The sequence below is a fragment of the Bubalus bubalis genome, chromosome 4 (assembly GCF_019923935.1).
Source record: "Bubalus bubalis isolate 160015118507 breed Murrah chromosome 4, NDDB_SH_1, whole genome shotgun sequence".
NCBI classification, from domain to species: domain Eukaryota; kingdom Metazoa; phylum Chordata; class Mammalia; order Artiodactyla; family Bovidae; genus Bubalus; species Bubalus bubalis.
In genome coordinates this window covers 91,004,666-91,027,536 of record NC_059160.1, presented here as the reverse complement: position 1 = coordinate 91,027,536, position 22,871 = coordinate 91,004,666, and the positions used below count along the sequence as shown (strand labels likewise).

General features: G+C 40.2%; 1 protein-coding gene across 3 annotated transcripts in view; it reads right to left on the bottom strand.

The window, feature by feature from the left end:
- DIP2B (disco interacting protein 2 homolog B) overlaps positions 1-22,871 on the bottom strand; it is a 231,401-nt gene that overhangs the window by 68,274 nt on the left and 140,256 nt on the right. For all 3 annotated transcript variants that reach the window (XM_045165461.1, XM_045165462.1, XM_045165463.1), the window contains exon 4: positions 9,452-9,577. In XM_045165461.1, the coding sequence (XP_045021396.1) occupies positions 9,452-9,577 (126 nt within the window). The remainder of the gene's footprint in view (positions 1-9,451; positions 9,578-22,871) is intronic.

Below are 22,871 nucleotides of genomic sequence, written 5' to 3'. Positions count from 1 at the left end.
GGTCACAGGGCACAGGGGAGCTCTCCAAACAAGACTGGAGAGGCCACAGAGGTACTTCTCTCCTGGTCCCAGAGAACTGTGAGGAATTCACTGGTGCCTGCATTTAGACCGGCTCTGACTCTCTAAATTAGAAAAGTATGCAGAAAAAATAAAAAGAGAAAAGTTCAACCAAATATAGGACAGCTAAGGGAAGCAGAAGTCAGGAATTTATTCCAGCACTCTAAGCATATGCAGCATACATGTTACAGCGGCATTTGGTGTGATGTCAGATAAACCCTCCTAAATGATTTTGAGGGTTACAATTTATGGCTCGTGCATTGAATTTCATTCAATTAAAAAAAATTTTAATATTCTATGGTTAGTCCTGCTGAACTCTTTCCTCTAACTCAAGTGAAACTGCAGGTCCACGTTCTACTTCAGTTTAGAGAGCCCGAGAGATAACTAACAGAGCTAGAACACTGCTAGCTCCTGACAACAGAAATTCGAAGAACAAAAGACTAATTTAATCTAGAAGTCAAATTGTGAGGATCTGAAGTAAGAAAGTTAAAATGATGACTATATCCTTTCTTCCTGCTCTCACACTACCCCTAATTTATTATGTCACATTGAAGGAGATCTGAGGCCCAAGACTTATTATTTTACAGTGTACTACTTAACTATGTAATATGTGCTGGGAACTATCAGTTCTGGGAGTTTTGAGATGTATGAATTCTTACGAGACAGTAAATGCCCTAAGAAGGCTTACCATCTAGTACAGACGACACACAACTCCTCAGATTATTTCATATTAAAATAATAGATGCCAAGAAATGGGGTGAGCAAAGGGTTTCACAGGAGGAACCCCAATCTCAGTCAGGGATTGAAATACTTCTATGCAAATCATGTGGACTTTGGGGAGGTAAGAGCAAAAAAGAGGCTGGAGAGGTAAACTGTGACCAGACTCCAAAGGGCTAAAGTGATGAGGTTCTTTAGAAAACATTTTTTGCATAATCTTAAAGAAAAATGTTCAACTGTACCTTGGGAGGCAGAGATTTCTGTCTTTGCAAACATGCTTTAAAAAAAGAAAAAGTATCTATGGGAGGAATGGGACAGGTGAATCTGACCCTGAGAATAAAGTATTTTGGGGATGATACATCACAGGATCCCACAACCTCCACTGTATTCACGGAGTGTCTTTATTGCACCATTTATTTTAATCTGTGTAAGTCTAAAATCAGAATAACTCAATTTTTAAAAGATAGTAAAAAACAGTCTTTTCATGATTAGGTTTGTGGAAAATTGGTTTCATTATGTTTCTATATTGGATCAATTATGTAATTAGGTATATTGTTTCAATTCAATTACCTCGTTTGCCGGCTAGTCCTCCTTAGAGTGTTTAGTGACTCTGTGGGGAGGCTTGCTGCCGCTTCTGCTGCTAAGTCGCTTCAGTCGTGTCCGACTCTGTGCGACCCCAAAGACAGCAGCCCACCAGGCTCCCCTGTCCCTGGGATTCTCCAGGCAAGAACACTGGAGTGGGTTGCCATTTCCTTCTCCAATGCATGAAAATGAAAAGTGAAAGTGAAATCGCTCAGTCGTGTCCGACTCCTAGCGACCTCATGGACTGCAGCCCACCAGGCTCCTCCATCCATGGGATTTTCCAGGCAAGAGTACTGGAGGGGGGTGCCATTGCCTTCTCCATGGGGAGGCTTAGTGCAGTGGAAAAAAACATGGCTTTGGTGTCCTTGCATTTGAACTCTGGGGCCACCATTTACAAGCTATGTAGGGGACAAAGCTGCCCATCTGAGAAGGCTATTTGCTTATTTATCCATTTAATAAATACTTTAAGGATTACAGTAGTTAGCAGGAATAAAATAGTAAGCAAGAAGACACAGTCCCCACTCTAACAGGATTTAGAGTCTTAAAGAAGTTCAGGGTTGGTGCCCAAGGAAGTGAGACCTCAACCAAGGTGAGAAGGGTTAAGTAGGAATTATTTATGAGAGGTACAGAGGTGGGGACAGAGGGGAGTCAGGTGAGAAACCTGGGAGGCGACAGGAAACAGAGCACATTTGAAGACCTGGAAGAAATGAGGCTAGCGGAAGCACAGGATGCAAAACTGGCAGTGACCAAAGATAAGGCTGGACAAGTAGACAGCACTGGGCTGCTAAGGGCGCCCTCAGTCAGCGGAGGAAACTCACCTCTGCTAACTGCTGTGGGAGAGCCCCAAACAAGACAAGTTACAGAGAGCACCAGCGGCGCCAGCATATAACAGGTGGCCAATAAACATCAAGTCCCCCTCTCCCCTGAAAATCCCACCCTATGTTACCTCACAGGTACAGAACTTCGACTCTGCAAAGTTCTAGAGTTTACATGTTAAGATTATACAAAATGTAAGCACCTCTCTAGGACTATATCTTGAGGGGGGGTGGGAGCTCCTTTACATATTCATACATTTATTTTGTACCTTTTTTAAACCCACAAAACTGTTAGGGATTAGTAGAAAATTGGGCAAGATTAAATTAATATTAACAAAGTCATTCTTTTCCCACTGATTCTGCTCCAGGTGAATAGGAACTCACACTCTTATCCATCATAACTAAAGTCCTTGCCAAACCTCTTGTATATGATGAATAGGTTTACACAACAGGAAAATATTCTGGAAATATAGCTTGCCCTTCAGGTTGTAACTGGTGTGACTTAACTGAACTGAACTGAACCGGAAGTCTAAAATCCATTTATAACCAATCAGGAAACATATAATGAGGGGTACGGTGCAAGCTACACAAGTTCCTGGAAAGACAATGCCTGACACTGGGTTCTGACACCCGATATCCAATTAGGTCCAGATACCAGCTTAGAACAGCAGGTAAGTCAAGATTGACTGAAAGGAAGACCTCACCCTAACAACTGCTACAAAATATGACACATAAACTAGGCCAGGAAATGAGAGCTTCAAAGAACAAGTAAGGGAAACAACCATTAAGACAGTTAGTATACAACAGTCTGGAGTCCATGAAAAGAAATATCTGTGTGTGTTTGGGGCGGGCAGGGTGGGAAGGGGTGGTATCAGGCAGGAGAGTGTCATGTTCTCTTGCACTGGTGGGTCAGGGGAATGAAGGACTTCCAGAACCTTCAAGACAGGCAAAGTAAGTTTCCACGTAGGCAAAGAAAGAGTTTGAAGCTTAGGAAGGAAAAGCTTTAGAGACCCAAGAAGGTGCACTCTAGGAATAAAAACTTATATGGAAGAGAAGATTAAAAGGTTAGTTCGAAAGCAGTCCATTCTGGACTTACCTTGGGCTACAAATTCTGAAGTGATTAATCTACCACTAAACTCAATCAGGGTGGATACTGATTGACCAGACGTGGATCAGGAAGATGTTCAGAACTATCTGAGAGATTTTCCAGCATCCCACAGTGACCTGGGTGCACAGAGAGCTGGCTGGGATGGAAAATTACTATGTAATCACTAATCAGCAGAGGCCCATGTGTTGTCTATTAACATCCATATGGGGATACTTATGAGAGAGGGGCACTCACTAGTAATAATTACTCCAGGATCACTCTACCCATAAGGGATTTCAAAACACTGTTTTTCAAGGTATTGTCCCACGTCTACAAAAAAACATTTCACAAAATGAATTAATATTACAATTAATCTTGCAGTGAGAAGACAGGTACTTTTTTTTTTTTAACTTACTACCTACTTGAAAAGTTAGACCAAATATGCAGCAATTGCTAGAGCTCCAGAATAAAACCAGAAAACATTTACTTGACATGGTAGCTCAGTTGGTAAAGAACCTGCCTGCAATGCAGGAGACCAGGGGTTCAATCCCTGGGTTGGGAAGATCCCCTGGAGAAGGAAATGGCAACCCACTTCAGTCTTCTTGCATGGAGAATCCCATGGACAGTGGAGCCTACAGTCTATGGGGTCACAAGAGTCGGACACAACTTAGTGACTAAACCATCACCATGGTAGGATGAGAGGCCATATGCCAAATGGTTTAGAGAACAGGCTTTTAAGGCCAGTTTGGATTCCAGTTTAGCTCTGCCATTGATACGAATTGGGCAAATCAGTTCTTATGGGTCTTACTTCTACTGTTTTGCTATTGCTCTTTTCTATTTTGGGGTTGTTTGCTCACAAAATCCAGTGGATCTTTATCTGTGGGGATTTTAAATCCCTGGACTGATGTATCCTCCCAGAAACCACTTGTGCCCCAGGTTATCATCAGCCTAGGACCACTTTCTAACATTAGATTTAACAAACAGGACACCAGAATTCAATTCTTGTACCTACTGACCAACCACAAATTATTAGACAAGGTCCCTGCCCTCATTATTCTGAGGCAAAGCAGGCAAGCTTTCTTGAGAAGGTTTTCTTTTGCTGGGAGGTTAATTTTTCATTTAATTTTTTCTAATTGTCCCTTCTGCTAAAGATGTGAACCCCTCTGGGATCTCAGTCCCAACTTTCAACCTTACATGTGTCTGAGGTTTTATCTTTCCTACCCTTAATAGTTATTAAAATTTAGGTCCTTTGTTGATAGTCTCTTCTCCTCCCTAGGACAGTCAAAGTCAGCCCCATCTCACCACACTGATTTTCAGTGATCATTCTCTACCTCTCTCACTTCTGTATGTATTTAAAAGGAAGCTGATTATATTCTACCTAGTACTAAAGAGAAATTTTCTTTTCCCTCTTTCTGAGAGAGAGTTTTCAGGTTGTCTAACTGACCACACAGCTAGAAAAAGATGTCTGAGCAAGTTATTAAGCCTCTTTAAATCTGTTGTCTCATCTGTAAAATCGAACAGAGAATTGTCAAGAAAACAAATTATGAAAAAATGTTAAGCACTCAGCCTTTTGACTAGTACACAGAAGTACTCAAGAAATGGTAGCTATGAAATTACGTTTATTGGAAAACTTTAAATTTTACAATCACTTATTGAAATAAACTAATTCAATCTGATAGACTGGGTTTTTATTGTGCTTCGGCTTAAAGAATATTGAATACTAAACTTCTAAGTACTTGTGGAGCTCTGCTCATAACTCATATCAATACTAATGAAAGCATGTTATTAAAAGATCCAAAATTTATTAATTAACATATTTATAGAGGTCTGATTTGCCATCTCAGTTTACTTTGTGATTCTGAATAAAATTAGAATATCTACGGGAACTCTCCAAGTTAGTAACTGACTAATAATGTGTTTTAGCCTATAAGCTCTCAGAAGGCAATAGCTGTTCAATTTATTTGGAATAATACCCATTCCAGGACCATGCATATAGGAGTATCTATTTGGCAACCTACTCCAGTGTTCTTGCTTGGAGAATTCCAGGACGGTGGAGCCTGATGGGCTCCCGTCTATGGGGTCGCACAGAGTCGGACACGACTGAAGCGACTTAGCAGCAGCATTAAGCAAAAAAGAACTTTCCAAGAGTAAAAAACAAAATCAAGCCACGAGTCTGACACATAACTGCTAAATCCTAGGACAAATCACTTAGTGACTGTAAGCTTGTCTGTTTCCTCATCTCTAAAGAAATCTGGACTTCCCACTTCACAGAGTAGTTGGTTAAGCAGAACAACTGAGGCAGGGCAGCCACTGGTATACGAAAGTCCTCTGCATCCTGTAATTCCATATGGCATCATTAAAGTTTGCTAAAACTGTAACAATATTCCAGTCTGTTCGTGGGCATTGTTTTCATATATAGAAATACAGAGAGGTAAATGTCTCTGTGTCTGGCCCTGTGTCCCTTTCAAGCAGAGTCCTGTATAAGAGAAACTCAGAGAGACCCCTAAATTTTAAGCTTCATTCTATGCAAGCCAGTCAAAACAGCTTACTGTGATTTGGGGTCATTATGTGGTCTATTTGTTCATCTGAGCACCCTCAAAATGCAGTGCAGGGTAGGCCCACATGGGTGCAGAAAAAGCTTAGAGACAAAAAATATATGCTGTAGTTTTTGCATTCTATTTATCTGTATGAATGAGTAATAGCATTACACAAAGAAGCCCTACAAAGAAAGAGCTGAGGTAATTGCCTCATGACATTAGTAAATGATTTCAGCACATAAAGGGAACTGGATGGCAGTAATTCAAACAGTCTAAAAGACTATGAAAAAGGCCACTGACACTAAAAGAACCACAGGCTGCTACCAACTTGGAGAATTTAGATTTTCCAATCCACAAGATAGAAATCAGTGCATGTATCAATAAGCAGGTTTTAGGGTGACTGACATTTTATTATTTGAGAAGGCTTTATGAACAAAAGACAAATCAGCTCTCATGCCAAGTGTTTACCATATTTTCCAGATTATATGATTATGAACGGACCCAAGATTTATGACATAGTTCACTCCCCGACTCTTTTTGTTAAATACTCCAAAATCAGCTCTAGATTTCATCACTTCAGTGATTCCCACAGTTATATGCTGGTTGTGTCTCTAAGAAGCCGACTGGCCAGTGCGCTTTAGCAGGTATCCCAGACAGTAGGTTCACCTGGCACAGCGTGGGCAGAGGAAGGGCCCTGAGCAGAAACACGTTCTGTGACGTTTTGCGGTATGGCCTCTCAGTGCACAAAGGACAATGTAACTATAATACCGTGAAATCTGAGGTTAGTCTTGCCCTGCAAGAGTGGCACGATTTTTCTAGAAAGAAAATAGTAGCAATGTCACTTTCATAGCTGCCTAGAACCTTTTTTTTTTTTTTTTAAATCAGCCCATGCTGCTGCTACTGCTGCTGCTAAGTCGCTTCAGTTGTGTCCAACTCTGTGCGACCCCACTAGACGGCAGCCCACCAGGCTCCCCCGTCCCTGGGATTCTCCAGGCAAGAACACTGGAGTGGGTTGCCATTTCCTTCTCCAATGCGTGAAAATGAAAAGTGAAAGTGAAGTCGCTCAGTCGTGCCCGACTCTTAGCGACCCCATGGACTGCAGCCTACCAGGCTCCTCCGTTCATGGGATTTTCCAGGCAAGAGTACTGGAGTGTGTGCCACTGCCTTCTCCAAAATCAGGCCATAACCATCCATAATTAACGTCAATTCTCTTCTTCCTCTTGACCCCTTGAGCAGAGCTTCAGCATTTCCTCTAAACTTTAGTGTTTGGGGGCTAGTAAAAAGGCAAGATAAAACCTACCTGCCTTCCCTGGGTTAGGCTGTAACAGGTTCTGGGAGAGAGTGATAAAAGGGTTAAGGTTCAATGGCCAGGTCTCTAACTGGTGGCTCTCAGATGCTTGGAGAGAATGGAATCCATATGCAGGCAAGAATACACGAGTGGGTAGCAATTCCCTTCTCCAGGGGATCTTCCTGACCCAGGGATAGAACGCAGGTCTCCTGCATTGCAGGCGGACTCTTTACCACCTGAACCACCAGGGAAGCCCTTATTCTAACTTGGGAAGAACAAATTCCATCCCCGCAGTGGAAAGGTCCCGAGAGAAGCCTTATGATACAGTCCCTCCACAGCCCCTCACGCTGGAGCACAGGATGGTTCCAGGCATGCGTGTTGTAGAACGACAGCATCAAGTACATCAAGGTTCAGCTCTCTGTGGGGGCCACGTGAGAAACCACTACGTGGGGTGCTCTCAGTGCTCGAGTTGGGAGAGAATCCCTCTTCTATTTGACAACACTGATGTCTCTAAGAGTGGATGAACATCTCTCACATACCATTCAGAGTTCCCGGAACAGGACATAAATAGATAGAAAACCTTATTACTCTGCTCTGCTGAATAAAGGTCTTAAGAGACAGGACCGAATCTTTACAATCATGAAATTATTAAAACTACCAGGTAATCAAGAAAACAATGCCACATCTTTAAGGCTGCAGACAGAGTAGAACATTCATGTTTAGAAATACAGAAGCCTGTAGTGAATTCCACAGGACTATGGTCTTGTTCAGCAATGAACAGCCTCGATTTAGAGTTGGTGAATTCCCCTCAGGCAGTGACTTTGGAAGGGGACGGAAAAGGTTTCCATTCCGTCTGCGCATGCTCAAAATCCTTTGCTCCACTCTCCCATTTCACCCATGGCCATGGGAGCAGACTACTTCACAGCTGCATTTCTTTAGCACAGTTCTGGAGAAGACTGGTTCTAAGGACTTGGGAGTCTGCGCTGCTCCCTACCCTTTGCCATTTACTACAATGGCAAACCCTCAGCCACTCTGCGCCAGAATGTGCCAGCAAGGAATAGCTGAGAGACTGAGAGCCCCCTTTGTCCACGAGGACCCGGCTGGTGCTGTACTAATGCGACAGGGAAGTCATCCAAGATTCTGAACAAGCAGGCTGGAAGTATGCACCACTACAGCACAAAACGTCTCATTGTGACAGTCTGCTAGAGGTATCCTGCGTTACATTTTGAGGATCACTTGAAGCCACAGAGCTATTTCTCTTTGGAACATATTGACACCACAGATGTAAAGAAAAAAGCACACACAGTTAATGAGCCCATAGCACGCCCGGATGCTGTGAGAAGTTAGCCAGAACCTAGAAGAAGACTATTAATATAACCCTGGGCCAGGGGCTAGGATCAGTGTGAACAGCTCAACTTGACAGCTGTGAATCGGAGTCGACCACGACAAACGTAACCTTCCTGAGAATCTCCCCCAAAAGACAGGGTAAATCGCTGAGACCAAAACAGTTCAGTAACTGTTTCTCCTGAAAGATTTTATTACCAGGAACAATGACAGTGGAGAAACAGACACTATACTGAGGCTTTGAAACAGATGGACTCTTTAGTCTCAGAGGCCTATACATCGAGATTCTGAGACTTCATCTAAATTTTTAAAAACTTTGGGGAAGATTCCAAATGGAAAAGACAACTTAAAGGTGTTCCAGTTGCTCTTCAAATATGAATTTGTGGTGGGGGTGGGGGTGGTAAGTCTTCCAAGTTGGCGATGGGCCTCTTAGTTCTTGGCTTATCTCCTGACCCAATTATAGAAAGTGGATTCTTAAAGAAATAAAAACATATACAAAATATATTCACACACACATAAACATGTATATATGTTTTCTAGATTTATTATAACTTTGCATGACTGCTCTCTTTCATGACACAAAAACATTTTGTCCGGAGATCACATGCTCCTGTGACGGTTGCAGAGACAAAGGATTTGATTTAGGAGTATAAATTTGTTAAAGACATAGATGTATGACTCTGGGTCATATTCTGGATGTCAATAAAGAATAGCTATTTAGTCACATAAGGGTATTTTTTAGACCCTAAGCTTTGGTTTTATTTATGACTACATGAGTTTGGAGGTTAGAGCAAGGAAATTCTGGAATTTCAGAAGAAAATTAAAAAAAAAAAAAGCTTTACTCTTAAGGCCTTTTTTGTGTGTTGTTTACAATGCAATAATCAAAACCTGTCACCTTCAGTGTGTACTCATACATTTCTGATGATGAGGAGAGAGCTCTAGCTCCTACCTCAGAAAAGAAAAAGCAGAACTTAAGAAACATCAAAGTAGTAACTGTCAGCGAGAAAGCTTCTGATAAACCTACCAGGTGGTGTGCAGGCATCCGCAGGAGACTGGACAAATGTGGACCGCCTTTTGGTTGGCATGGGCAAAGCCATTTTCTGTTCTTTATGCTTTGCCAGTGCAGCTTGAACTGCTTCTGTGTGGATATCTGAAAGATTAAAAATTTGCATTTATTAGCTCCTGGCTCTCAAAGTGTTTACTTCTTTGAGCTGAACTATCACTGCCTCAGCTGTTAAAAGGGGATATTTAGGTGACTTTTATTTATCATTTGTGTTACAGCAAATAGGAAAAACAGACCAAAGAAGTAGTCAAGGATAATTTACATGAGAGGAAAATGAAGCCCAGAATGATGAGAAGACCGTTTAACACAGCAGAGAAGACGCTGATGGAGAGGAGGCTGGGTGTGGAGTGAGAGGAAGAATCTAACGTGCTTCGGGGGCCAGCTGGGAACCCCACCTCTGAACAGAATGCGTGTGATGCAGGTACCCAAAGGACACTCTCTGTTCAAGCTCAGGATTTGCTTAACTGCCGGAAAGGAACTGATACTCTTCAGTTCTATACCACAGGAGAGAAGGGCTGATTCTCATGTAGAAAATACAAGGGCCAGGGGTACTTGTTTGCCACTCTGCTCACAAAAGAACACAGCTCTTCACTTGAATGTCTAATAACGATCACAAAATTAACATAGCCAGAGAAAACTCTTGATTCTCCACTCCCATGCCAAAACTCAATCTATACTGCTACAAAATAGGATCATATAATACACAGTATTTTGGACTGTGCTTTGATTTTTTTTAAAAATATATTTTTATTTATTTGGCTGCATCGGGTCTCAGCTGAGGGGATCCTCTGGCATGTAACTCTTAGTTGTGGCATGTGGAATCTAGTTCCCTGACCAGGGATCGAGCCCCACTCCCTGCATAGGGAGTTCAAAGTCTTAGCCACTGGACCACCGGAGAAGTCCCTGTGCTTTGATTTTTAATACCAAAACCTGACAAAGACACCACAAAAAAAGAAAACTACAGGCCAATATCACTGATGAACATAGATGCAAAAATCCTTAACAAAATTCTAGCAATCAGAATCCAACAACACATTAAAAAGATCATACACCATGACCAAGTGGGCTTTATCCCAGGGATGCAAGGATTCTTCAATATCCGCAAATCAATCAATGTAATACACCACATTAACAAATTGAAAAATAAAAACCATATGATTATCTCAATAGATGCAGAGAAAGCCTTTGACAAAATTCAACATCCATTTATGATAAAAACTCTCCAGAAAGCAAGAATAGAAGGAACATACCTCAACATAATAAAAGCTATATATGACAAACCCACAGCAAACATTATCCTCAATAGTGAAAAATTGAAAGCATTTCCTCTAAAGTCAGGAACAAGACAAGGGTGCCCATTTTCACCATTACTATTCAATATAGTTTTGGAAGTTTTGGCCACAGCAATCAGAGCAGAAAAAGAAATAAAAGGAATCCAAATTGGAAAAGAAGAAGTAAAACTCTCACTGTTTGCAGATGACATGATCCTCTACATAGAAAACCCTAAAGACTCCACCAGAAAATTACTAGAACTAATCAATGATTATAGTAAAGTTGCAGGATATAAAATCAACACACAGAAATCCCTTGCATTCCTATACACTAATAATGAGAAAACAGAAAGAGAAATTAAGGAAACAACTCCATTCACCATTGCAATGAAAAGAATAAAATACTTAGGAATATATCTACCTAAAGAATCTAAAGACCTATATATAGAAAACTATAAAACACTGGTGAAAGAAATCAAAGAGGACACTAATAGATGGAGAAATATACCATGTTCATGGATTGGAAGAATCAATATAGTGAAAATGAGTATACTGCTGCTGCTGCTGCTGCTAAGTCGCTTCAGTCGTGTCTGACTCTGTGCAACCCCGTAGACCGGCAGCCCAGCAGGCTCCACCGTCCAAAGCAATTTATAGATTCAATGCAATCCCTATCAAGCTACCAACGGTATTCTTCACAGAGCTAGAACAAATAATTTCACAATTTGTATGGAAATACAAAAAACCTCGAATAGCCAAAGCTATCTTGAAAAAAAAGAATGGAACTGGAGCAATCAACCTGCCTGACTTCAGGCTCTACTACAAAGCCACAGTCATCAAGACAGTATGGTACTGGCACAAAGACAGAAATATAGATCAATGGAACAAAATAGAAAGCCCAGAGATAAATCCACGCACATATGGACACCTTATCTTTGACAAAGGAGGCAAGAATATACAATGGATTAAAGACAATCTCTTTAACAAGTGGTGCTGGGAAAACTGGTCAACCACTTGTAAAAGAATGAAATTAGACCACTTTCTAACACCATACACAAAAATAAACTCAAAATGGATTAAAGATCTAAATGTAAGATCAGAAACTATAAAACTCCTAGAGGAGAACATAGGCAAAACACTCTCTGACATACATCATAGCAGGATCCTCTATGACCCACCTCACAGAATATTGGAAATAAAAGCAAAAATAAACAAATGGGACCTAATTAAACTTAAAAGCTTCTGCACAACAAAGGAAACTATAAGCAAGGTGAAAAGACAGCCTTCAGAATGGGAGAAAATAATAGCAAATGAAGCAACTGACAAACAACTAATCTCAAAAATACACAAGCAACTCCTACACCTCAATTCCAGGAAAATAAATGACCCAATCAAAAAATGGGCCAAAGAACTAAATAGACATTTCTCCAAAGAAGACATACAGATGGCTAACAAATACATGAAAAGATGCTCAACATCACTCATTATCAGAGAAATACAAATCAAAACCACTATGAGGTACCATTTCACGTCAGTCAGAATGGCTGCGATCCAAAAGTCTACAAGCAATAAATGGTGGAGAGGGTGTGGAGAAAAGGGAACCCTCTTACACTGTTGGTGGGAATGCAAACTAGTACAGCCACTATGGAGAACAGTGTGGAGATTCCTTAAAAAACTGGAAACAGAACTGCCTTATGATCCAGCAATCCCACTGCTGGGCATACACACTGAGGAAACCAGAATTGAAAGAGACACGTGTACCCCAATGTTCATCGCAGCACTGTTTATAATAGCCAGGACATGGAAGCAACCTAGATGTCCATCAGCAGATGAATGGATAAGAAAGCTGTGGTACATATACACAATGGAGTATTACTCAGCCATTAAAAAGAATACATTTGAATCAGTTCTAATGAGGTGGATGAAACTGGAGCCTATTATACAGAGTGAAGTAAGCCAGAAAAAAAAACACCAATACAGTATACTAACGCATATATATGGAATTTAGAAAGATGGTAACAATAACCCTGTATACGAGACAGCAAAAGAGACACTGATGTATAGAACAGTCTTTTGGACTCTGTGGGAGAGGGAGAGGGTGGGATGATTTGGGAGAATGGCATTGAAATATGTATAATATCATATATGAAATGAGTCACCAGTCCAGGTTTGATGCATGATACTGGATGCTTGGGGCTGGTGCACTGGGACGACCCAGAGGGATGGTATGGGGAGGGAGGAGGGAGGAGGGTTCAGGATGGGGAACACATGTAAACCTGTGGTGGATTCATTTCACTATATGGCAAAACCAGTACAATATTGTAAAGTTAAAAAATAAAATAAAATTTAAAAAAAAAAAAAAAAAAAAACTCTTAGCAAATCCTTCTGAGGCAGATAGGATCTGAGGTGGTTTCCAGGTTCAGAGAAATTTCATCTTCTCAAGGAACTGGCCCAATCTACATATGCAAATGACCCTTGAAACCCTGTCCCTTGTAAGAGCTGGGCTAATCAGGTCATTTGCCAGCGGCGGGGGGTGGGGGGGGGGCGGTGGGCGGCCGGCGGTGCTATAAGTTTAAACTGAATCAAGAAACTGAAGCTCCTAAAGTGGAGTCACATGAACAGCAGTACCCTAGAATTGACCAAGTCGTGATTAGAGGCTTAGAACTTTCAGCCCTACCCTCCATCCTCTAGAGAGAGGAAAGGGACTGGGGATTGAGCTAATCACCAATGACCAATTATTTAATCAAGCATGCCTAGGTAATGGAGTCTCCATTAAAACAAACAAACAAACAAACAAACAAAACACACCTCTAAAGTAAGGGATCTGGAGAGCTTCCTGAGTTGGTGAACACATCTTTGTGCCAGCAGGGTAATGTACCTTAAACTTCACAGGGACAGGAGCTCTTGGGTTTGGGACTCTTCCACACCTTACCCTATGAGCCTCTTCATCTGGTTGATCATTTCTATCCTGTATAGTAAACTGGTAACATTATTTTCCTGAGTTCAGTGAGCCATTATAGCAAATAATCAAACTTGAGGAGGGGGTGGTGGGAATTTTGATTTATAGCCAAGTTGAACAAGGACTTCCCTGGTGGTCCAGTGGTTTAGACTCCGCACTTGGGAGGAGGCATGGGTTTGATCCCTAGTCCAGGAACTAAGATCCCACCTGCTGAATTAAGCAACCCCATATAGCCAAGCTGGCCAGAGGGAAGCAATGTGGAAACACTACAAATGGTCTCCAACTTGTGATAAATTCAACTAGTGATTTTTTTTTTTTTTTTTTTACTTTACAATAGTATAAAAGCAATACACATTTAATAGAAACTGTACTTTGAATTTTCAATTATTTTTTCCTGGATATGATTCTCTCTTGTGATGCTAGGCAGTAGCAGCAAGCTATGGCTCCCAGTCAGCCACACGATCACAAATGGCTGATACACTTAAAATCATTCTGTAAACATACAGCCATTCCATTTGCCCAACTGTAGGCTAATGTAAGTGTTCTGAGCACATTTAAGGCAGACAAGGCTAAGCTATGATATTCAGTAGATTGTTGTTGTATGTTGAGTCACTAAGTTGGGTCCAACTCTCTGTAACCTCATGAACTGCAGCGTGCCAGGCTTCCCTGTCCTTCACCATCTCTCAGATTTTGCTCAAACTCATATCCATTGTGTCAATGATGCCATCCAAAATCTCATCTTTGTCACCCCCTTCTTCTCACGCCCTCAGTCTTTCCCAGGATCAAGGTCTTTTCCAATGAGTCAGCTCTGTGCATCAGGTGTCCAATTAAATGCACTTTCAACTTAGAATATTTTCAGCTTATGATAGGTTTATTGATATGTAACCCCACTGTAAGTCAAGGAAGGTCTGTACTTGTGATTGGCCACTTCCTTCTCCAGGGGATGTTCCCAACCCAGGGAACAAACTCAGGTCTTCCACACTGCAGGCAGATGCTTTACCATCTGACCCACCAAGGGAGCCCAAAGGTAGGGACAGTCTTGTGGAAATGAGCCTGTGGGGTCTCTACTAACTGCAGGTAGTTAATATGAGAAATGAATTAAACTGAAGGACAGTGAGTTGCTATCTGCAGAGAACTAGAGAATGGATGGGTGTGAAAAACCCACACACTAGGTAGGTACCTACCACACAACAACCACTTCTACCTCAAATCCACTCACTCACTATAGGTAACCAATCTCCTTATTGATTTATCCTGCCTGTATTTCTTTGTGCAAAAAACCACCATATATTTTCCATATCCCTGCCTTTCATACACAGAAGGTAACATACAATATGTACTTTTTTGCATTATGCTTTTTTCACTTAACAATATATCCTGGAATTCATTTTGTGTCAGCTACTAGAGATTTTCTTCATTCTTTTTTTAAAGTAGCGTATATAGCACTTCATTGTATACCACAGTTTTATTCAATTGCTATCCTATGTGTGGGTAATATTTTACAATTACAAATAATGATACAACAAACAGCCTTGTACAAATACACTTCTATGCTGATGAGAATAAATCTTCAGGATAAATTCCTACAAGTGAGACTCCTAAATCAAAAGTCAAACACAGTTTAAATTTTGTTACATCTTGCCTCCCTTCTGAAAGAGCTTTATCATACTGCAGTACTATCAGCAATGTATAAAAGAGCCTGTTTCCTGACTGACTTGCCTTCAGAGTATATTATCTACCTTTTCACTGTTGCCAGTTCAATGGCTGAGAAATGCCAAGTCAGTATACTTTAAATTTGCACGTAAAAAAAAAAATTACTGATATTAAACATCTTTAAGAGGATTTTAGAGCCATTTAATATCTGTTTGAAAGTGAAGTGAATGTTCACAGCACTTCACCATTTTTCCACTGGGAGTCTTAGTTTATTTTCCCTTGATTTTTAAAAATTCTTAAAGCTAGTGGAGGTGATGGAATTCTAGTTGAGCTATTTCAAATTCTAAAAGACAATGCTGTGAAAGTACTGCACTCAATATGCCAGCAAATTTGGAAAACTCAGCAGTGGCCACAGGACTGGAAAAGGGCAGTTTTCATTCCAATCCCAAAGAAAGGCAATGCCAAAGAATGCTCAAACTACCGCACAATTGCACTCGTCTCACACGCTAGTAAAGTAATGCTCAAAATTCTCCAAGCCAGGCTTCAGCAATACGTGAACCGTGAACTTCCAGATGTTCAAGCTGGTTTTAGAAAAGGCAGAGGAACCAGAGATCAAATTGCCAACATCCACTGGATCATCGAAAAAGCAAGAGAGTTCCAGAAAAACATCTACTTCTGCTTTATTGATTATGCCAGAGCCTTTGACTGTGTGGATCACAATAAACTGTGGAAAATTCTGAAAGAAATGGGAATACCAGACCACTTGACCTGCCTCTTGAGAAACCTATATGCAGGTCAGGAAGCAACAGTTAAAACTGGACATGGAACAACAGACTGATTCCAAGTAGGAAAAGGAGTACGTCAAGGGTGTATATTGTCACCTGGCTTATCGAACTTATATGCAGAGTACATCATTAGAAACGCTGGGCTGGAAGAAGCACAAGCTGGAATCAAGATTGCAGGGAGAAATATCAATAACCTCAGATTGCAGATGACACCACCCTTATGGCAGAAAGTGAAGAGGAACTAAAAAGCCTCTTGATGAAAGTGAAAGAGGAGAGTGAAAAAGCTGGCTTAAAGCTCAACATTCAGAAAACTAAGATCATGGCATCTGGTCCCATCACTTCATGGGAAATAGATGGGGAAACAGTGGAAACAGTGTCAGACTTTACTTTTTCGGGCTCCAAAATCACTGCAAGTGGTGATTGCAGCCATGAAATTAAAAGACACTTACACCTTGGAAGGAAAGTTATGACCAACCTAGACAGCATATTCAAATGCAGAGACATTACTTTGCCAACAAAGGTCCGTCTAGTCAAGGCTGTGGTTTTTCCAGTAGTCACGTATGGATGTGAGAGTTGGACTGTGAAGAAGGCTGAGTGCCGAAGAATTGATGCTTTTGAACTGTGGTGTTGGAGAAGACTCTTGAGAGTCCCTTGGACTACAAGGAGATCCAACCAGTCCATTCTAAAGGAGATCAGTCCTGGGTGTTCTTTGGAAGGACTGATGCTAAAGCTGAAACTCCAGTACTTTGGCCACCTCATGCGAAGAGTTGACTCATTGGAAATGACTCTGATGCTGGGAGGGATTGGGGGCAGGAGGAGAAGGGGACGACAGAGGATGAGATGGCTGATTGGCATCACCGACTCGATGGACATGAGTTTGAGTGAACTCAGGGAGTTGGTTTAGGGACAGAGAGGCCTGGCATGCTGTGATTCATGGGGTCGCAAAGAGTCAGACACGACTGAGCGACTGAACTGAACTGATATAAAAGATATTGGCCCTTTATCTCTGAGAAATGTTAGAAATATTTTCTTTCAGTTTGTTGTTTGTCTTTTCCTATTGTTTGCAGTGATTTGTTGCCATGCAAAAGTTTTTGGTTTTTTTTTAAAGGCAATGATACTATAAAAAAAGAAAACTACAGGCCAAAATAATGTTGTTAACCAATATTAACTACAGACCAACTACAGACCAGATGAATATTAATGTAAAAATCCTGAACAAAATACTAACAAACCAAATTCAACAGCACATTAAAAGGACGATATGACATTAAAAAGACTATCCACCTAAGTTGCAAGGTTTGATTCAACATATGAAAATAAATGTAATACTCTAATATAACAGGGGAGAAAAATCATATGATCATCTCAATAGATACAGAAAAAGCATTTGACAAAATTAACATTCTTTCATAAGAACACTCTACAAACCAGGAACAGAAGGAAAGTACTTCAAGATAATTATCGAACATGAAAAGCCCACAGTCAACATCATATTCAACAGTGAAAAGCTAAAAGCTTTTCCCATTTTCATCAGGAATAAGGCAAGGATGCTCACACTCACCTATCTATTCAACACAGTACTGGACATTCTAGTCAGAGAAATTAGGCAAGAAAAAGAATAAAAGGCATCGAAGTTGGAAAACCAGAGATCAAATTGCCAACATCCACTGGATCATCGAAAAAGCAAGAGAGTTCCAGAAAAACATCTACTTTTGCTTTATTGACTATGCCAAAGCCTTTGACTGTGTGGATCACAATAAACTGTGGAAAATTCTGAAAGAGATGGAAATACCAGACCACCTGACCTGCCTCTTGAGAAACCTGTATGCAGGTCAGAAAGCAACAGTTAGAACCTGACATGGAACAACAGACTGATTCCAAATAGGAAAAGGAGTACGTCAAGGGTGTATATTGTCACCCGGCTTATCGAATTTATATGCAGAGTACATCATTAGAAACGCTGGGCTGGAAGAAGCACAAGCTGGAATCAAGATTGCAGGGAGAAATATCAATAACCTCAGATATGCAGATGACACCACCCTTATGGCAGAAAGTGAAGAAGAACTAAAGAGCCTCTTGATGAAAGTGAGAGGAGAGTGAAAAAGCTGGCTTAAAGCTCAACATTCAGAAAACTAAGATCATGGCATCTGGTCCCATCACTTCATGGCAAATAGATGGGGAAACAGTGGAAACAGTGGCTGACTTTATTTTTCTAGGTTCCAAAATCACTGCAGATAGTGATTGCAGCCATGAAATTAAAAGACGCTTACTCCTGGGAGGGAAAGTTATGACCAACCTAGACAGCATATTCAAAAGCAGAGACATTACTTTGCCAACAAAGGTCCATCTAGTCAAGGCTATGGTTTTTCCTGTGATCATGTATGGATGTGAGAGCTGGACTATAAAGAAAGCTGAGTGCCGAAGAATTGATGCTTTTGAACTGTGGTGTGGGAGAAGACTCTTGAGAGTCCCTTGGACTACAAGGAGATCCAACCAGTCCATTCTAAAGGAGATTAGTCCTGGGTGTTCATTGGAGGACTGATGTTGAAGCTGAAACTCCAATAGTTTGGCCACCTGATGCAAAGAGCTGACTCATTTGAAAAGACCCTGATGCTGGGAAAGATTGAGAGCAGGAGGAGAAGGGGACGACAGAGGATGAGCTGGTTGGATGGCATCACCGACTCTACGGACATGGGTTTGGGTGAACTCCGGGAGTTGGTGATAGACAGGGAGGCCTGGCATGCTGCGGTTCATGGGGTCGCAAAGAGGCAGACATGACTGAGCGACTGAACTAAACTGAACTGAAGTTGGAAAGGAGAAGTAAAATTGTTTTTGTTTACAGATGACATGATGTTATACGTAGGAAACCCTAAAGATCTCACACACAAAGACTGTCAGAACTAACAAATAAATTCAGCAATTGCAAGAGAGAAAAATCAACATACAAAAATTAGTTGTGTTTTTGAACAGTAACAATGAATCATCTGAAAAGAAAAGTAAAAATTTACAATAGTATCAAAAAGAACAAAACACTTAGGAATAAATATAACCAAGGAGGTGAAAGATTTGTACAATATGAGACACTGATGAAAGAAATAAAAGACAACAAATCAGTGGAAAGACATTTTCTGATTAACATTAAGTCTATTAAGGATATTGTTAATACATCCGTATTATCCAAAGCAATCTAGAGATTTAATGCAATTTCTGTCAAAATCTCAATGACACTTTTTAAAAACACAGAAAACAAAATTCCTAAATGCATATGGAATCTCAAAGGACCCCAAAGAGCCAAAACAATCATGAGAAAGAAGAACAAAGCTAAAGGCTTCCCTCTTCCTGATTTCAAAACATATTACAAAGTTATAGTAACCAAGACTATGACAGTGGCATCCAGCATACATACAGAACAATGAAACAAAGAAAGAGCCCAGAAATTATTCTGGTGAACACGGCCAAATGGTCTTCCGCAAAGATGTTAAGACTATACAATGGGGAAATGACAGCCTTGATAGAAACACACGGTGCTAGAAAAACTGGAATATCCATATGTAAAAAAGAATGAAGCTGGATGCTTATCTTTCACCATACACAAAAATCAATCCAAATGGATTAAAGATCTAGACATTAGACCTGAAACTATAAAATTCTTAGGGGAAAACACTTTATGACCTTGGAATGTAATACTTTCTTGAATGTGACACCAACAACACAAGCAACAAAAGCTGAAAACAGAACTAGGACTATATCAAACTTTAAAACTTCTGCACAACAAAGGAAACAACAGTGAAAAGGCAACTTGTGGAATGGGAGAACGTATTTGCAAATCATACACTGAGTAAGGAGTTACTATCTAGAATACACAAAGAACTTCTACAACTCAATCACAATAAAATCTCAAAGAACTCAGTTTTAAATGGGCAAGGGAACTGAACTGATATTTCTCCAAAGAAGACAAAATGGCCACTTAAAAAAAAGGAAAATCACAAATGTTGACAGAGATGTGGAGAAAGTGGAACCTGCATGCACTGTTGGTAGGACTGTAAAATGTTACTGCTGCAATGGAAAGCACTATGGAGGTTCCGCAAAAAAATTAAAACTAGAACTACCCACAACAATCTTACTTGGGTATATATCCAAAAGAACTGAAGGCAGAGTCTTGAAGTGATATTTACACATCTGTGTTCACTACAGCATTATTCACAACAGCCAAGATGTGGAAACAACTTAATGTCCATGAATGGATGAATGGATTAAAAAAATGTAGTATACACATACTACATTATGTATTAAGGCTGAAATATTCTTCAGCCTTAAAAAAGGAAATTTTGACATGCTAAGTGAAATAAGCCAGTCACACACACACACCCCTACAAAACCCCGTAATATATACCACTTTTAAGAGGTACGGAGAAGGCAATGGCACCCCACTCCAGTATTCTTGCCTGGAAAATCCCATGGACGGAGGAGCCTGGTGGGCTGCAGTCCATGGGGTCGCTAAGAGTCGGACATGACTGAGCGACTTCACTTTCACTTTTCACTTTCATGCATTGGAGAAGGAAATGGCAACCCACTCCAGTGTTCTTGCCTGGAGAATCTCTGGGACGGGGGAGCCTGGTGGGCTGCCGTCTATGGGACTGCACAGAGTAGGACACGACTGAGGTGACTTAGCAGCAAAGTACTCAAATTCATAGATATAGGGAGCAAAATAGTGGTTGGCAGAGACTGGGGCAAGAAGAAACAGAATTACTGATCAATGGATATAAAGTTTCAGTCATGCAAGATGTAAAGGTTCCAAAGAGCTGTTGTATAACAATGTGCATACAGTTAACAATATAATAGACACTTGAAAATTCTAAGAGTATATTCATGTGTTTTTACCACAATAAAAAATTTTTTTTCTGTAGTCTTCGAATACATCTGGATTTTCAGTCTTAGAAAGTCTTCTCATAGGCTTTTCATAAGCTTAGATTATTAAAAAATTGACTAATATTTTCTTTAGGTACTTAAATGGTTTCGTTTTTACATAAAGATCTTTGATCCATTCGAAGTTTTTGCTCACATCTGGTGTGAGATAATAGGTTTACTTAATTTTTTCCCAGTTGTTGTAGCATAATTTATCAAAAAGTAGTTTCTCACCCAAGTGATTTCCAATGTTATCTTTATGGTATACTAAACCCCAGATGTACTTCGGTCTATTTCTGAACTTATCATTCTATTCCAATGGTCTGTCTGCCAATTTGTGTGTCATACCACACCGTTTTAATTACAGTCTTTGGAGTATGTTGCTCGATATTAAAACGTATCTAGTCACTCTCATAGGTTTTCTGAGTGTTTCCTAGCTATTATGTGTTTACTTTTCAAATGGAACTTCAAAAATATTTTTTTCTAGCTCCATAAATAAATTTGATAGTGTTTTTACCAGGATTGGATTAAAATGATAATTTTTGGAGTCCTAGCATCTCTGTGATATTGAATCATCCCATCTAAGAATACGGGGTGACTTTCCATCTATCATGGCCACTGTGTGTCATTCAGGATGTTCTAAAGTTTCCATCGTAAAGGTCTTATACATTCCTGAAGTTTATTCCTAAATATGTTTTATTTTCTTTTATTGCTTTTGTAAATGAGGTTTGCTCTACCATTACATCTTTCAACTAGTTTTATTAGCAAATATGAAGGCTACTGATTTCTGCACTAATTTCATATCTTGCTACTTGATATAATTATTTCATTAAGTTACTTCTGCCATCAAATCTCCTGGGTTTTCTAAATGAATTATCATATCAATTGCAAATTCAGTTTTCCTTCTTCTTTTCTAATTCTTATACCTCTAATTGATCTGTCTTTTTTTTTTTTTTTGGTTACTACCTCTAGTAAATTTAAATGTCACTATCCCTAGGACTAGTAAAACTCATACAAAAATATAAGGAAAAAAAAAAGAATTCAATTTAGAAAAAGCAGGTTTAGGCAATGGACAAGTGGTTTACAGAAGAAGCCACAAATGGAAAATAAGCATATTCCAAAAGGTCCAATCTCATTAGTAATAAAAGAAATAACATTTCTATCAACAAGATGGGAGAATGTCCATTTCCCCACATCTATGGATAATAATGGGCCATGTTTTTTCATCTTTTCCAAAAAGATAAGTGGAAAATGCTACTTTACATATTTTAAGTAGTTGCTCCTATTTTTGGCTTGTTGTTATGAAGTAGTTAAGACATGGCACAAAACTGGCACAGCTGGGCTTCAGGGACCAGGGGCAGACAAACACCCAGTGCCCTTACCTGCTAGGACATTACTACAGATAGGCAGATGGACAGATGTGTGGCAAACGCAGATGTGGGGGTGGGCTGAGTCATTTAAGTAGAGACGTACAGTTCAAGAGTTATCTGTAAACCAATTAATAGCCATGCCATTTTTACCAATTTCTAAGGTACTGACCACTTTGCCATTTATGGCAGAGGCAGCAACTATTAAGTTCTGGAACATGAGCATATCACATTAATTTTGGCACTACTGTATGTGCTGGTGGGGAGGAGCAGTGAAATTTTAATTCTGCATTTCACATTCCCCTGCTTTTACCAATTACATTTCTTTTGTTTAGAATATCTATATAGCAAACAGCTATTCATTCTTCAAAATGGCTCAGATTTTGCCACCTCCACAAAGCCTGCCCTCAACAGTGCCTGGTATTCAGGCTCTTCCTCTGTCAC